Source organism: Serpula lacrymans (assembly GCF_000218685.1).
Source record: "Serpula lacrymans var. lacrymans S7.9 unplaced genomic scaffold SERLAscaffold_1, whole genome shotgun sequence".
NCBI lineage: Eukaryota > Fungi > Basidiomycota > Agaricomycetes > Boletales > Serpulaceae > Serpula > Serpula lacrymans.
This window is the reverse complement of record NW_006763290.1, coordinates 1,485,784-1,502,228: the sequence shown is the minus strand read 5'-3', so window position 1 is coordinate 1,502,228 and position 16,445 is coordinate 1,485,784. Positions and strand designations below refer to the sequence as shown.

Here is a 16,445-nt window from a genome sequence, read left to right as displayed (position 1 = left end):
TGTTAATCCAAAATTGTAAGGATGTTTTTTTTTTATGTACTGTATACTAGCAGATGCATAATTGGTCATTTGAGGTGAGTTTGTGAATGGCCAATTGGTCTTCAGACATCAGGCCTTGTAAATTCATGCTGGTGCTTACAGGACTGTACAACCCATAGATGGGTCCCCGAGCCATAAGCCGACTTACAAGTCTTCAGACATTGCAGAAGCTGTTGATATGGCTTTCATTCAGGAGTAGCAGATGGCAAAGAGGCCAGATAGTTGGTTTGGGTTAGTGTCCAGCAGAAATTTCAAACACATTGATAGCTGAAATTCCAAACACATTGATAGCTGAAATTCAACAAGGCTTAGAGAATGAAGAGGCACACACATCGGCCAATTTTGTGAAACAGTAAATGGCCTAGACCGTTGTGATGATACTCACTTAACACCATATTATTTTCTGTCATGTAGCCTGATAAATCACACTGCAATCATTGAGCATTCCAGCTTGCACCAGTCAGCTTTCCAGTACACCAGTTCAACTATGTATCACTTGCCACTTATTGTGCAATTCCATTTGACCTTCCCTTCATCAGTTTTTTGTCTATTTTATTGTGCAGATCCTTGATTGCACTTCCTTGTGTGAAATCAACGGTGCAGTATGTAACTTGGTGCCTGAAGCCAATCCATCAAGCACTTCAAGGGACCACTCCATACAAGTGGCCTATGGGATCCAAGTTCAGCTGTCTGAAATTGCACAGGATGAGATGGTAGGTCAATATCTGATCAGATTGACATGGGCGTCTGGATACACTGTACAAGGGCATTGCTGATGCACTTGCCCACACATACAAGCATGAGAGAGAATGGTGTTATTGTGGTGAGAAAACATAGTCAATGTGATCAGATACTTTCCTACTCATTTACTCTGGCCCTTAATTTTCCATCCAGTAAGCGAAGTTTAAATAGCTTGTCATAACACTTGTTCACCTTTTCAACAGATGACTACTTCAGGTTCAAGTTCAGGTTCTAAAAATCAGCAGACTATTAGTGATGGTTTGCAGGGAATGTTGCATTCGGAGGAGCAGCAGGTGCTTTTTCCCTCTTTGCTCTTTGTTTATTCACTCAATTATGCTTGCATGTACTTTTTGTGTGAACTTAAGTCTGCAAAGAGCGGAGGCGTCTATTGGTTTAATGGGTGAGTATTTCTTTATCAGCTGTTTGCAAGATGAAGATGTTCCAGATCTGATCAGAACATGCATTACTGCAATCAGGACTTGCCTACCAATCACATTATTGAATCCACTGTCAAGATCATTGCAGTTGTCGCACAACCTGTCCATAGATGTATTGATGGGGAAGATTGGCATCTGGACCTTGATGGAATGGTCCAAGGCATCTCACGTGTGGCTGTATTGGCAATGAGTTAGTGATCTACTAATTTCATTGATTCACGCATCTGAAATGACAAAGGTATGACCAACATTATTAGTATATATTACGGGCTGATGTAGGTCTTTATTACACCCCAATTCTTGCTCTATACTGGGCAATCAGAGGCTCTTGCTGGGCTAGTGCCTCCTGCTGCTGTGACAACATCAACCAAGATGCTTCTGCATCTGCCTGCGCCTTCCTTCTGGACTTGTTCACCTCATGGAGTTTCTGAGACATCTCCAAAGTGTCCTTCCGTCAAGCCTGAAACAAGCCTGTAATAATATTAGAAAAAATATTAATTAAATCATTTGTGTCATCCAGTCCGTTGCGTCACAAGTGGGGAGATGTGTGATAGATGAACTGGGCCTGCGCAATAGGGTGCTGAGCAACTAAAATAAACCAACAATTGGCCTTGACAGACATCTGCTTGGCCTGTAAGATGTAAATTCAGAGAAAAATAAATGAGAAACAGAACTTACACGCTGTACATTCTCAGCCATACATCTCAAGAATCATGATGCAGCCCCTCTGGAGGAGGATAGAGGAGGTCAAAGCTCAGATTGTCGCAAAACCTATGAAAACAATAGCATCAGTGTCCTATTGCTCAAATGAGGGGAAAACTACTAACACCAGTCATTTATCCCGTGTTTGGATCCATTAACATACACAAAAATTGTGTTTCTATGGCTAATATGAGCATAACTAGAATGCCCGCTACTATGACTAGTACCAGTCATATCAGCCAAGGTCAAGACTTCTGGGGCTAAATGGGCCAGGTGGGATTGAGGTGTTTGGGGGATGCTGATATCAGACAAAGGATAGTTTATTGTTGGAGAATTTGTTTGCAAATGTAGAAGGTCCAATGCATGTAGCTATAAAAATTTAACATCAGCTTGTTTCTACAGGGATAAACTGAAGCTTACCGGTGTGGGGGATTCCTGGTTCTTGAGCCCAGGCCAAGGAAGGCTGAGATTTGATCTAGTGTTTTCTGACAGTGCAATAGTACCTGCAGCTTGTGGTGGATTCTGACGGTCTTCATTAGTGTTGCTTTTAGTTTGATAATTGGGCACGGTTCCGACTGTTATTGAGGGGAGTAGACTGGTATTTCTGTGTTCCTTGCGGATGTAGTGCCCTTCACATCCAAAAAAAAAGGAGACAAAGCGGTAAAATTAGATAGAATGAAAATAAAGAAACCAGACTCACAGCTTGCATGTGAGCACGACCAGCCTTAGTATGTACACAGCACCATGTATGGATTGCCAGTACATTTTTTGACATTGTCGAGGGGGCTTGGAACTTGCTGGCATGCTGGAAGCAGTTGGTAAGTGTGTAAAAAATACATAAATGAGTCATTTGATGTGGATGGGACTGGCCCTTCATCATTGGTGAGTACTGTCCTGTGGATTTGGTTTGACCAGACTGTTCTACTCACCCTATATTAGGAAAGCACCTTCTCGGCTTAGTGCTTGTTTTTTGGCGCCAATTGTAGTTAACATACCATCCACTCCGTTGAGACCCCCTCCTGGTTCACTTGTGTTGTTGCTGACCATGATTTGGGCAGCTCAGGCCTTTTGTTACTCAAAACAGCGCCCGCCTCTTCAATACTGCCTACTAGTGCAATATATTTTTTGAGCAAATCCTCTGATCCACTCACCACAGAACCAAACAAATTATTTCTGAGCAGCACACAGTCCACCCCAACCAAATCTCTGCCTCAAAATCTCCCGCAAAAAGATTACTTGTCAACAAATGAGACCCCAGAGAAACAAAGGGGATACGGACAAGATCAGACAACCACAGCAAAAAGGAAATGTTGCCTTGATTCAGATGTCCAGGCTTCAAGTGACAAGCTTCAAGGATATGACAGCTTTGCACAGCAAACTCAAGATGTGTTAGAATATACTCTGATATACCAATACTCCATAGGATAATACCTCTGATTTGTAAGCCAGCCCAGTATGCAGCAGCTATTCTGTGTAAGACGTCCGTGGTTGCATGTCATGTTTAAGATCCTACATTGTATAACCTTGGCCATATTGCTCAATTGGTAGAGCAGCTGGCATGTATCCAGAAGGTTCCAGGTTCAATCCCTGGTCTGGTCATTATCCAATTTTATCAAGATGACCCTCTGAGCTCACCAATACCTACTACAACCAAGCACTTGGCCCTTTCTGACTCTTCCACTGATGATAATTTCCCTGTTTTTGCTGATCTTGTTCTCACTTATTGTATACCATTTTATCAGATATCTAGTACAGTGTTCATGGTGCAAGGACGGGACTCAAATAATCAAGTGAGCACTTTAAATAATCTACTGTGATCAATCTTCCAGCAATAATTTGTAATTGTCTTACAGGTAACCTACTAGATGTGTTTGGGAAATGTAACAACCAAGAGTTAGTTACTCTGGTGCACACAGGAACACACTATAAAGGTAGTGATGAGGGAGTGGTTACCCCTTAAACTGCAGAGAGTTTGTTGGTATACAATAAGAGGACTCGCTGAGGAGTCTCCTTCATCTATTGGGGTATTTATACTAATACAGAGTGTTTGCACCTATGTACTGTACAGTGAATAAAAGCAGTGGCTGATGATGTCAGAGGGCACAGCCCGTGTGACCAGCTCCACTGCGTGAGAGAGTTTGTGTCTAAAAGAAGAATAAAGGCAGCGCTGCGCGAGAAGGTGGAGTTAGAACGAAAAAGGAAAGTGCCCCATGGCACGGAGTGTGAACTATAGTAAAAGGTTAAAGCGGAGAATGAAAATTAAAGGAAAGGTCTGAAAATTGTGTTATCGTAACACTACCCCCCTTCTAAGGCTCAACTTCCAGGCGAGACCAAATACCGGAGGTGGTAGTTAAATTTTTGGGCATAGGTTGAAAAAGGGAATTAAAAAGTTGAGTCCATGCCTCTAAGCTTTGTGGGAGCTGAGGGGTTTTTAGAATAAAATTCACAAACAGTGTTGCGGGAATTGTCCAGATGGGTTTCTGGTTCCCACATTCTGTCCTCGTCTCCATAGCCCTTCCATAGGACTAGGAATTCTAGTTTTCCACGCTTTAAGTGTGCGTCCATCACCTGTTCGACTTTGAACTCTTCTTCACCTTCCTGGGTGACTACAACCGGTCCGGGCCGATCTACGCGCTGTCCCGGCAGCGGCCCTTTGTAAGGTTTCACATGGCTAATATTGACCGTGGGTACTACCTTCATTCGTTTTGGGAGTTCCAGCTCCACCGCATTAGGTTTGACTTCGTTAATCTGGTAAGGATCAATCCACTTTTTGGTCAGTTTTCTAGACTGCCAATCTTTTAACTTTAAGTGGTCGGTATCCAACCAGACCAGGTCACCGACTTTGTAGTCAGGGGCCTTAGTGCGTCTACGCTCTGCCCTGCTTTTCATCTGCTCTGCAGTTTTGAATAGCGCCTTGCGTGTTTCGTCCAAGACAGATTTCATGTCCTTGGCCATGTTCTCAGCAGCCTCGTTCTTGCTTTTGCCAGGTTCTACACCCCTTCTGGGGAGGTACAATCTAGTAACCTTGAATAGTGCCTTTCCTGTAGCTGATGACTGTTTGATATTATATGAGAACTGGGCTATTTTTAGCCACTTGGCCCAATCCATCTGCCTGTCATTAATAAATATCCAGAGATATTGTTTCAACTCCTGGTTGAGTCTCTCCGTTTGTCCATCAGTCTGCGGATGGAACACCGTTGATAATTTAGGTTTGATGCCTAGCATCCGGCATAATTATTTCGTAAATTTGCTAGCAAATTGTGGCCCTCTATCGGAGATAACCGTTTCTGGTAACCTATGGATAGACCATACAAAATCTTTGAATATATCTGCCATACCAGTGGCGGTAATGGTTTTGTTGGTGGGAATGAATACTACTTCTTTGGAGAAGCGATCTACTACCACCATTACTGAATCATACCCATTCGACTCAGGCAGATCCATTGTGAAATCAACCAATATATCCTGCCAGGGACCAGCTGGTATCGGATTTGTCATAAGTTTACCAGCCGGCGGTTGATGAGAATTTTTAGCCATGGTGCATCTCAGACAGGATTTTATGTATTCCTGTACGTCTTTGACCATGCCAGGCCACATATAGTTTCTGGAGATTAACTCCATTGTTTGTTGCCACCCAGGGTGCCCAGCCACTGGAGTGTCATGATGTCTATCTATTGCCTTGATCCTTGTGGACTCAGGCACATAGATTTTGTTTTTAAAATGGAAGAGCCCGTCTTCCCATAAATAGTTTTCATTGCCATCAAGGTGCGCCTTCTCTTCTGAGGAGATGTCTTTCTTGAAGACTTCCAGAAGATCGGAATCCTGCCTGATTCTAACATTGGCAACCCTTGATTGATCTATCAGGGTAACACCTTTGTTGTCATCTTCGATGCCGTTGGCATGATCCTCTCTTCTGGACAAAGTGTCCGCTTTCCCCATAGAGCTTCCAGGCTTATGAATTAATTTATAATTAAACCTTGACAAGTATACCACGTAGCAGGCCTGTCTTCGGTTCAAGTCTTGAGCCGTCGTAAAATACTCCAGATTCTTATGATCGGTCCAAATTTCAAATTGGTGTCTAGCACCTTCGAAGTAGTGCCGCCAGTGCTCTGAAGCTCTAATGATAACTAGCATCTCTTTGTCGTAAATTTGATAGTTGCGCTCTGTAGGCAACAAACTATGTGATAAATAAGCACAAGGCCTCCAAAGATTGTCAGGGCATTTAATTGACAAAACAGCCCCAGTAGCAAAATCAGAAGAGTCGGTTTCTAGCCGGAACTCTTTGGCTAATTCTGGAAATGCTAATATGGGCGCTGTTGTAAATGCCTGTTTAAGCTTATCAAAAGCTTCTTGTTCTTTGGCGCCCCAGTGCCAAACAATATCCTTTTTAGTGAGATTGTTCAATGGTCTCGTGATTTTTGCGAAGTTTTCAATAAACCTTTGGTAGAAATTTCCCAAGCCAAGGAAGGCCCTAACTCCCTTGACGCGAGTAGGTTCTGGCCAGTCCAATATAGCTTGAACTTTCTCAGGATCCATTCTGATTCTGTTCTGGCCTATGATCATACCGAGGAAGTCTACTTCCTTCACCTTAAAATTACATTTTTTGGGTTTGATGAATATGTCCCATTCCTGTAAGCATTGAAGGACTTCTTGCACGATCCTGTCATGCTCAGCCTCACAGATCTCTTTTTGGAATAAATACGTGCGCATCAACACACACTTTGGGATTTTGGGAAAGGGTAACTCCAACAAAGAAGAAGAGGTATCGAAAGTTACATGTTTTTCTATTTTATTTTTACCAGAATCAAGCACCCTATTGTTTGTCTCGCCGGGGCCACACTCCAAGGGAGATGCTGGTGCAGCGATAGTATCATAAATATTACAGTCACAATGCTTCATACAAGTACATATTTCAGATAACAAATTTAGAAATCTATTTACAAATTGGGGAGCCATCCCCTTCTTTCCATTATTGCTCGTGCAACACCCCGGAGCAGGGGCCACCTTGTTGTGGTTTACTTCATTGTTCATAGGAGCGAAGGCACCCAAGTGACCTAAGCTCCGAACTCTTTTCCCTGAGCTTTCATTTCATTGACTTGTTGGTCATAGAAGAAAGCTCGGATTTTGTTGTACGAACGACCGGCCAGAGTATTGAGCCAATTGTCCGGTTTTTTAGCTTCTAATTGGCGTGCCTGGCGCCCTTGATTATTTTTTTGTTGGGCGGCCTGCGCCCTGTTTCTGCAATCTCGGGACATATGTCCCTCTTGGCCACAGTTGTAACAGTTGCCCTTGAATCTGTGCATCTGTCCGCCTTGGACCACACCAATATCCATAGGGGCACCCTGTCCTGGCTGCAGCCCGAATGGCTTGAACCCGTGAGAGTGATTATGATGGTTTGATGACCCAGGGTGCCTCTGGGATTGGTTGTTTTTGGTGGTCTTGCCACTTTGGTGCATTTTGTAGAGCTCTATGGCCCTACCTATTTTTCGAACCTCCTCTGCTGCTTGAGAGAGATTCTTATTTCTCATATCCTGCAGATAAAGCTGTTCTGCAATGTGGGGGTTCACATTGCGTTCCAGCAGCTCTACTGCATGTTCATTGCCAAGACCCCCTTGGATGGAGAGGGCCAGGAATCAGGTTACAAAATCATCCGTCCTCATGTTGCCTTGTTTGAAGGAACAGATTTGCTAACGCGCCCAGTCACGCTCAGCTTGCAGCTTGAAATACTTTTTCAATCTCTACTTTGAGATCGTCCCAGGTGGGCCACACTCCTGCGGTGTAGCACTCCTGCAATCTAACTTGGGCGTATTGACCCGCCACAGGTCTATTTAGTCGAGATAGCACCACAGTGGCTACCTCAAAATCATCAGCAAATGTGTCCCAATTTGCCTTAACCCATATTTGGAGTTTGATCCACCATTCGGCAAATCACGCTCTGTCTCCCTCCAAGGTGCCAGGGTCAGCGACGACTTTGACTTTCTTATTGAATTTCTTCTCAATTGAGGGGGTTGCCGCAGGGGGATTTGCCTGCAGCTTGGCGAGTTGAGTGGTCAATGTCAAGATCTGTGCACGTATATTGTGCAACACAGCATTGACATCTATTTGAGGTTGCGACGACATGTCGACTTGTTTTCTTTGTAAAGTAAAAAAAAGGTAACTGGGGGTCCCCGCTTGCTATCTGCGGATCTACCTCTTCCCAGCTGAGTATCGGATCTTAATCTCCGACTACCCACACTATAGTATTGAAATTGTATGTAAAGTTATAGTATTAAACCCTGGTCCGAATGGTTGTCAAGGGAGCACATTTTTTCACTTGTTTTCGGTTAGGAGTAGAGGGTAGGTAGTGCAGTAGCAACGAGTGCAGTGAAAATTGTAGCCATATTGAAAATTCTCACGGTTATAAGAATATTCAACAATTGTAGTGAAAATTGTAGCCACATTGAAAATTCTTGCGCTTAATCGTTTTTACTACAAAACGCGATATAGTGGACACCAAAACTCACGCCTGTGGCACAACGTGACACAACTCAACCAAGCAAACCTCTTTTCCTATTATGTGGGAAAGTGGTCTGGCCCTACACACAAAACACATTGTTGTCGAGAATTTGCACATTTTGCATTACAAAAATTAACAACCATTATTAACCACACTATGGTGTGCATAAAAATAAAATCAAAGACCCTTCCCCACACATAAGAACACAGCTTACACAATGTGAGTTTATAACAGTTTATGGTGTTGATTCAATTAAAACTGACACATTGATTACAGAAGCCCAAATTATCAACAAATCAGTGCACATAGCAAATACATAAAATATATGAATATGAGCAATTCAAATATGCAGTATGTGTAGCATTGTTAATGTGTCATTAACCATTAACTGATATGTTGATGTGATTTGTAGACATATTCCACAGATTCCTGGACTAGAACGTGGTGAACATTGTGATAGAGATCACATACAATGTCATCAACAGATGACATCACCAAGTGTACAATGAGAGCACCTCTTGGATTGTAGAGATTTGAGAAATAGAAATATTGTGCAACCATATTTTGGAGGACCTGTGGATGATAATAACATGCCTCAGCCATTAGCTGGACCTGCATACCCTCAATTGCAGCCCCCTTTTCAAATGCATGGTGTTAACTACAATGAAAGGCTATTAGATGGGTTTCAAAACCAACATGCAGAACGGGTTAATCAATGGCATAATAGACTAAGAGGGCAGGAGCAGGTTGAGGATCAGGCAATTCAGCAACAGGAGGGATTACGGCTCCAAAGGCAGGAACAGCAGTTGGCTGAGGATCATATTCACCAGGACAGAGAAGTTCAACGGCAGGAGGCAGTTAGGCGGCAGGTACAGCGACAGGCTCAGCATGCTGACCTGCAATATGAAGAGCAAGTCTGTAGGGCACAGAGAGCCGCTCAAGAAGAGCTTGAAAGGAGGGAAGATAAGTTAGCAGATCAGGCTCACAGGGCTGCCAGGGATGCTGTAGACCAAGGCGAGGACTTAAATGAACTGGTAGCTGCCAGAAATGCACCAAGGATGCCAAGGCATCAACGACTTGCAAACAAACAAAATATTGCCAATCGCCGCCAAGCACAGGTGATATGCCAGGAGGCCCAACAACCATATGTAGAGCCTCTATACTGTCATACTTTACACAATATGGAAGTAGAGTGCCATAATTGTGGAGTGTTACACTGGGATACTGAGAGTCTCACAAGTTCCTCCAGGATCCATCCAAAATTTGGTGTGTGCTGCCTTCAAGGTCAAGTTAGGCTGGATCCTTTCCAGGAAGCACCTGCTGCGCTACGCTGTCTAATCCGTGGGGTTGACATTACTGCACGAGAATTCCGCGACAAAGTTTGCTCATACAACAATGCCTTTGCATTTACATCTTGGGTGTCAAGATAGACCATGATGTCACAAGTGCTGCAGGACTTTATAGTTTCCTTATCCATGGAGGCCTTCATTATAGCATCAGCGCATTCCATCCACCTGAAGGTGAAACTCCCTCTTTTGGCCAGCTTTACATTCACAACCCACAGACCGCCCTTTTTTTACATAATGAGAATAATCGGGGGCATGGCACTACACCAGCAACCATGCTGGAGATCCAGGATAACCTGGAGCAATTCAATCCATTCATCCCTTTGTAGAAGCAAGCTTATCAGATCATCATGGAAAAGCCTGAAGTAGAACGTGCCAACATAGCAGCCCATATAGCTCTTGATCAAACTCTGGACCAACATTGTTATAATCTTCCTACTACAGCGGAAGTTGCTGCTGTTATCCCTGGAGATGGAGAACAAGATGTTGATGAGCACCATGATATTGTTTTGCGGCTGAAGTAATTTGACCATGGCGGTGGTCTCAAGCATATCAGCCATTTGCACCCCCTTTATTCACCTCTGCATTATGTCCTCCTATTTCCCTTTGGAGAAGAAGGGTGGCATAGGATAATACGGTCCATGACAAATTATGACATTTGTTTATAGTATGAGAAAACATGCATTGGCCAGGGCTTGAACCTGGGACTCCAGCTTTCATGGTCTGGTGCTTTACCAACTAAGCTACCAAGGCGTACTTGGAAAGCATACTGATTGGTTGCATACCCAGAAGGTCCAGAATCACTGTACAAGGGTGCGGATCCCATTGTGTTGTGATAGTCCATTCAAAATGCTGATGGAAATATATGCAGTGAATATGTCTCCCAGCAGTGTTATTATGCATACCATCTCCATCCCCGAAGAACTGATCAATCCAATCTCTTCTATGGTGGAAAACTACTTCAGGAGTATTGTGTTGATGCATGGGCTTCCACAGAAGAAAGTGAATTGAAGTGGGTCCGTCATCATCAAAAAGACATAAGGGCAGATCTTTATTAAGGTGTTAAAGATGCTATGGATCAAAATGATGGGGAAATAGATTTGGGTCAACAGGGCCAGAACATTGTCCTACCATCTTCTTATTCTGGCAGTACACGGCATATGTACCAGCTTTTCCAGGACTCCATGGCTATATGTCGCCATCCCCATAAACCTGATATTTTCCTTACAATGACAGCAAACACCAATTGGCCTGAAATTCAAGAGGCTTTGCTGGAATACAATAATGCCGGTGAAATAGATGATGACCCTGATATGTCTACAAGAAAACAGACTGCTGCAGACCGTCCTGACATTGTTGCACGTGTCTTCTATCAGAAAAAGAAGGCACTATTGAAGGAAGTCAAAGATGGGATCTTTGGAAAGACTTTGGGATCTGTTTACACTGTGGAATACCAAAAGCGGGGTTTGCCACACATGCATCTTCTCATACTCTTGGAAGATCAACATAAAATTTGTGATGCCACCCAGGTTGACTCTGTTGTCTCTGCTCAAATTCCTGATCCTGTCACACAACCAAAGTTATGTTCAATGATCACAAAGTGTATGATGCACGGTCCCTGTGGAACTGAGCACCCTGGAGCCTGGTGCATGAAGAATGGAGCATGCTCAAAGCGCTATCGCAAAGAGTTTTGTGCTGAAACCAGATTTGGTGATGATGGTTATCCAGAATATGCAAGGCCTGACAATGGGAGGACTTATACAGCTCCAAGTAGTCATGTTTTTGATAATTGTGATATGGTCCCTTGCAATGCACAATACATATCTCTCTGCCAAATATGACTGTCACATTAATGTTGAAATTTGTGCATCTGTTGAAGCTGTTAAATATATTCATAAATATATTTACAATGGCTATGATCAAGCTTCAGGTATAGTGGGAGGGCAAGATGCAGATGTAGAAATTGTCCATGGAGATGCAAGGCAGCCGAGGAATGAGATTCAGGAATATATTGATGGTTGCTATATTGGTCCAGTGGAAGCATACTGGCATCTCTTGGAGTTCCCAATGCATGAAGAAAAACCAACAGTATTGTGCCTTCCCATTAACTTAGAGGATCAGCAAACTGTATTCATCAATGCCCATGATGATGCAGATAATATAATCAATAACAACTATACATCAAAGACTCAGCTCACAGAATGGTTCTCTGCTAATAAAAATCACCCTGAAGGTTGTCACATACCTTATCAGGATTATCCTCAATACTTTGTCTGGAACAAAGGTGCCAAAAAATGGACTTCAAAAAACAACAATTTGCTACAGGGAGAATGATGTTTGTCCATCAAAGCCAAGGGGGGCGCTTCTACTTCCGTACACTGCTCACTGTGGTCCCTGAAGCAGGGGGTTGGGAAGATCTGCGCACATTTGATGGGGTTTTACATCCAACTTACAAAGCTACATATGCTGCACATGGCCTGTTAGAAGACAATGGTGAATGAGATCAGTGTGTGTTTGGCAGAAGCAGGAGATATGCAGACAGGCCCTGAACTCTGTGCTCTCTTTGCAGTTATCTTACTGCAATGTTTTCCAAATGAGCCTGCAGACAGACCTTTGGAACCAGCACAAACACAAGTCTTGTGATAATTTACACTATTGCCTTCTTCAAAGAGGGATTGCCCAACTTTCAGAAGACCAAATTTATGATTATAGGCTATTCTAGCTAGAATCCATACTTACTCAATCCAACAAATGTCTTTCAAACTTCCCACCGATGCCTTTGCCTCAGCAACAATGGGAGCCTATCATTGCAAACAATATTCTCCACAAACAGCAAAATTATGACAGATTTGACCTTACTTTGGAGGTTGAAGATAATGTAGAGAGGCTCAATCAAGAGCAACAGAATACTTATGATACCATCATGCAGTAAATCCACCATAAGCAGGGAACAATTTTTTCTATTCACAGTGCTGGAGGTGGGGGCAAAACATATCTCTGTAACACAATTGCTGCCGCTGTTTGAGCAAGAGATAATCATAATGTTGCTCTATGTGTAGTATCCTTGGGGATTGCATCCCTGCTCTTGGAGGGTGGCTGCACAGCTCATTCACACTTTGGAATCCCTATTCTTGTACATAAAATATCCACATGCAGGATTCTAAAAAACTCTGACCTCCATGAGGTATTGAGACATACCAGAGTTATTGTCTGGGATGAAGCACCAATGCAACACCATCATGGGATTGAAGCATTAGATTGTATATTGTGGGACATTTTGGATAATCAGCTTCCATTTGGAGGCATTATAATGGTCTTTGGAGGGGATTTTCGCCAAAAAACACCTGTTGTTTCAAGAGGGTCAAGGTAACATATTATTTCTGCCTCTCTTAGAAAGTTGCAACTGTGGACAAATATCCATGTCTGCTATCTCAAACAGAACATGCACCTGAACTGTACTCCAGAAAGTGAAGTTTTTGGCTCCTGGACATCAGTGGTGGTCGTGAAATTGCAGAAGATGGAATAATTGAGCTTCCCACCAACATGCTTATGGCAGAAAACATCAAAGACTCATTAGTTAAGACTACCTATCCTGGAATTGCAAATGGAGACAAAGATGACCATTATTTCCTCCACTGCACCATCCTCTCCACAAAAAATGATGCCATTAGCAACCTTAACTCAGCAATCTTCTTCACAAAATTCCTAGGAGAAGAGTTAGTAGCTCTGTTAATTGATAAAATAGTTGGAGAGGGAAATGAACATAATGCTGTGGAATTCTTGGACTCCTTGCAAATATCTGGCCTTGCTGAAGAGCACCTCAAATTTAAAGCTGGATGCTTTATGCTCCTCCACAATATTGATACCCTAAATGGACTCTGTAATGGAACATGCATGATTTTGATAGAGATGAAGAGAAGAGTATTGAAGTGCCGTGCCTTGGGAGGAAAACATGCAGGAGAAATAGCTTTTATCCCATGCCTCACATTGGAATTTTCATTGGAAGAATTGCCCATCAAGCTATCACTTTGTCATTTTCCTGTTTGTGTTGCCTTTTCCATGACCATCAAAAAATCTCAAGGGCAATCAGTGACACAGGTTGAGCTGGACTTACATGTCCCAGTCTTTTCACATGGGCAACTTTATGTTGCATTGTCTTATTGCACTTTAGGAGAAAGAATTAAAGAGCTATTTCTGCATGGTTCAAATGACAGATGTACCATCAATGTGGTATATCCTGAAATTCTGACTGGCTTTTATCCGTGACTGGCAAGTAATTTGTTCCCAAATTCTTACCCTTTTTACGGAAATGTTTTGTTATCAGATTATATTATCATCCTTTACCACTTCTGTATTCTGTATTTTTATTTATCATCAATTTATCAATATAATACCACAGACTATCTATTCCTATATCATTTAATATTGGCTGTGTTCTCTATTATTTTGCCTCTGTGGCTCCTTTGCTTACCTTTGCTTACAAACCTTTGGACAGTACTACAGAGTCCAATGCTTCCTATTCTCTAGTTACTCACATTGGACTCTAGTTTCCAGTCCCTGATTGCTCTCAGAAAGTGGCTAAACACTTCCCTTAAGCTTTGTTCTTATTAGATTATGAGCCCTGTGCTCTAGCTATTTTCCTGACCTCATATCTCACCATCCAAGTGTCCTACTATTAGAGTCTATATAGCCAAAGTGTTTCCTGATAACTTTAGCATTGATCAATTACAGTATATATTTTCTAACAAATACTGCTTAGATGAAGTCAGCAGAAAACCTTCTAATGATGGTAGTGTAAATAGCACCCCAACCACTTATTGCTATCAACATCATCAGAGATTTCCAATGTATTTCATCTGTTCTACAGTGTTGGCAGTTTTCAGTGTACTATTTTTCTTCCTATCTCATAAACATCATGTTGTAGAATATGAGCTAGCTGCTGCATAGTTACAAGCTGTACACATTTATGGATCTATATGATAACTTTCCATTTGGTCCTTCACTATAACAACCTATTTGCCAAGGGGGAACTATTGGGGGAAAAATACTCATAGAGCAAGCACTGTGCATTTTCTAAAAGTAACACCAGATTTTGCCAGTGGCATTAAGGCTTTTTCCATATTTTTTAGTGTCTTTACTGGTGTAAGTGAGTTTTATTATTGCATTAAAGCCTCAAACAGCCTCTGGATGTACAGGACAAAACTGTGTAAGTGTGGCAAGGGTGCAAGGGAAAAAGGGCACAACAACTCCACTTTGCTGAAGTTGCTAAGTGTCTACTGAGTCTATCAGTTTTCCTACCCTATGACTGGGTGTAGCATGTATCAAGGCAATCTTGGAAGTTTCAAACAGGCTTAGCAGGTGCCAATGAGCTTTACAGGCAGCTGCAAGATAAACAAATAAAGAGACTTAATAGGCACCAACCATCTTCAGTGGGTGGCAAGGTAATCTGGGAAGCTTTGAATAGCCTTGGCAGGTGTCAAGCAGCTTCAGTGGGCATCAAGGTGATCCAAGAAGCTTCAAACAGCCCCAGAGACTCAGTAGGCACCAAATAGCTTCCATGGGTGTCAAGGCAATGCAGAAAGTTTCAAACAGCCTCACACAGCAAGCATAACCAATTTTTGACATACTCATAATTGATGGAAAAGTCTGAAAGTAGCTGAAATATTTGATTGCATTTTGGACCTACAAAATGATGTCTTTTTGTTGACATATTCCCATAAATACTATATTTTTGTGTGAATATGTAGAAATATGTTAACAAAAATACATTATTCTGATAAAGTCTTGTAGGTCCAAAATGCAATTAAACATTTTAACTACTTTCAGACTTTTTCATTGATTTTGGGTGTGACAAAAGTTGGTTATGCTTGCTGTGTCAGCAGGTGCCAAGGAATTTTACATGCACAGCTGGAAGATAAGCAAATAGAGAGATTCAGTAGACAGGGTATCAAGGCATTCTGGGAAGCTTCAAGCAGCCTCAGCAGGTGCCAAGCAGCTTTAGACACATGCAAATAAATTTGTAAACACTTCTAAATCTTCTGTTTCATCTTGATGTTAATGCAGTGGATACATGCACATAAAATTGTGAAGAAATGGTAGATATATTTAAAATTTTACCATGGTCATAATTATGGATATAATATGAACTGTTGACCATTAAAATTGACTATTAACTACTAACAGTAATGTGTACATGTTTATTGTGTGGTATCAATGGTTAACAGTGGTGTTATCAGCTAATATTGCATTTTATTTAGCATTTTTCTTCCCGGGAAAGTATATAGCCAATCAGAAATTTGTGAGGGAGAAAATGCTGAAATAATTGGAGGTAAATAACAAAATTAATATGTTTTTCTCATGATGCAATTTGATAAATTTATCCCACAACACAAAAAAATAAAACAGTCGCAAAAACCAAAGTAAATTTACACAGTACTTTCACTTTTTGCTAGGCAGCCAAGCTAACATCATTATGTATTCATCTGATTGGAAAAAAAAGTTTCAATTTTCTTCACCAAAATACATTGAAACAAAGTAGCAAACAATCATCATGTTTTTACATCCAAAGTTTTGAATGAGAACAGTATTTATGATATCTTATTTCTGATCAGACATTTAAAAATAAATGAGCAAAAACACTGTGAATAAACGCAGCTAAAATTCACAATGAAAATAGGGAGGAAA

General features: G+C 41.8%; 1 protein-coding gene across 1 annotated transcript; it reads left to right on the top strand.

Moving 5' to 3' along the window:
- Positions 1–9,005: 9,005 nt before the first annotated feature.
- SERLADRAFT_431904 (uncharacterized protein) lies at positions 9,006–10,285 on the top strand (the record flags this gene model as incomplete). Its single annotated transcript, XM_007312192.1, has 2 exons — positions 9,006–9,794; positions 10,091–10,285. 2 exons carry the CDS (start codon positions 9,006–9,008, stop codon positions 10,283–10,285), a joined length of 984 nt encoding a protein of 327 aa, XP_007312254.1.
- Between the last annotated feature and the right edge of the window lie 6,160 nt (positions 10,286–16,445).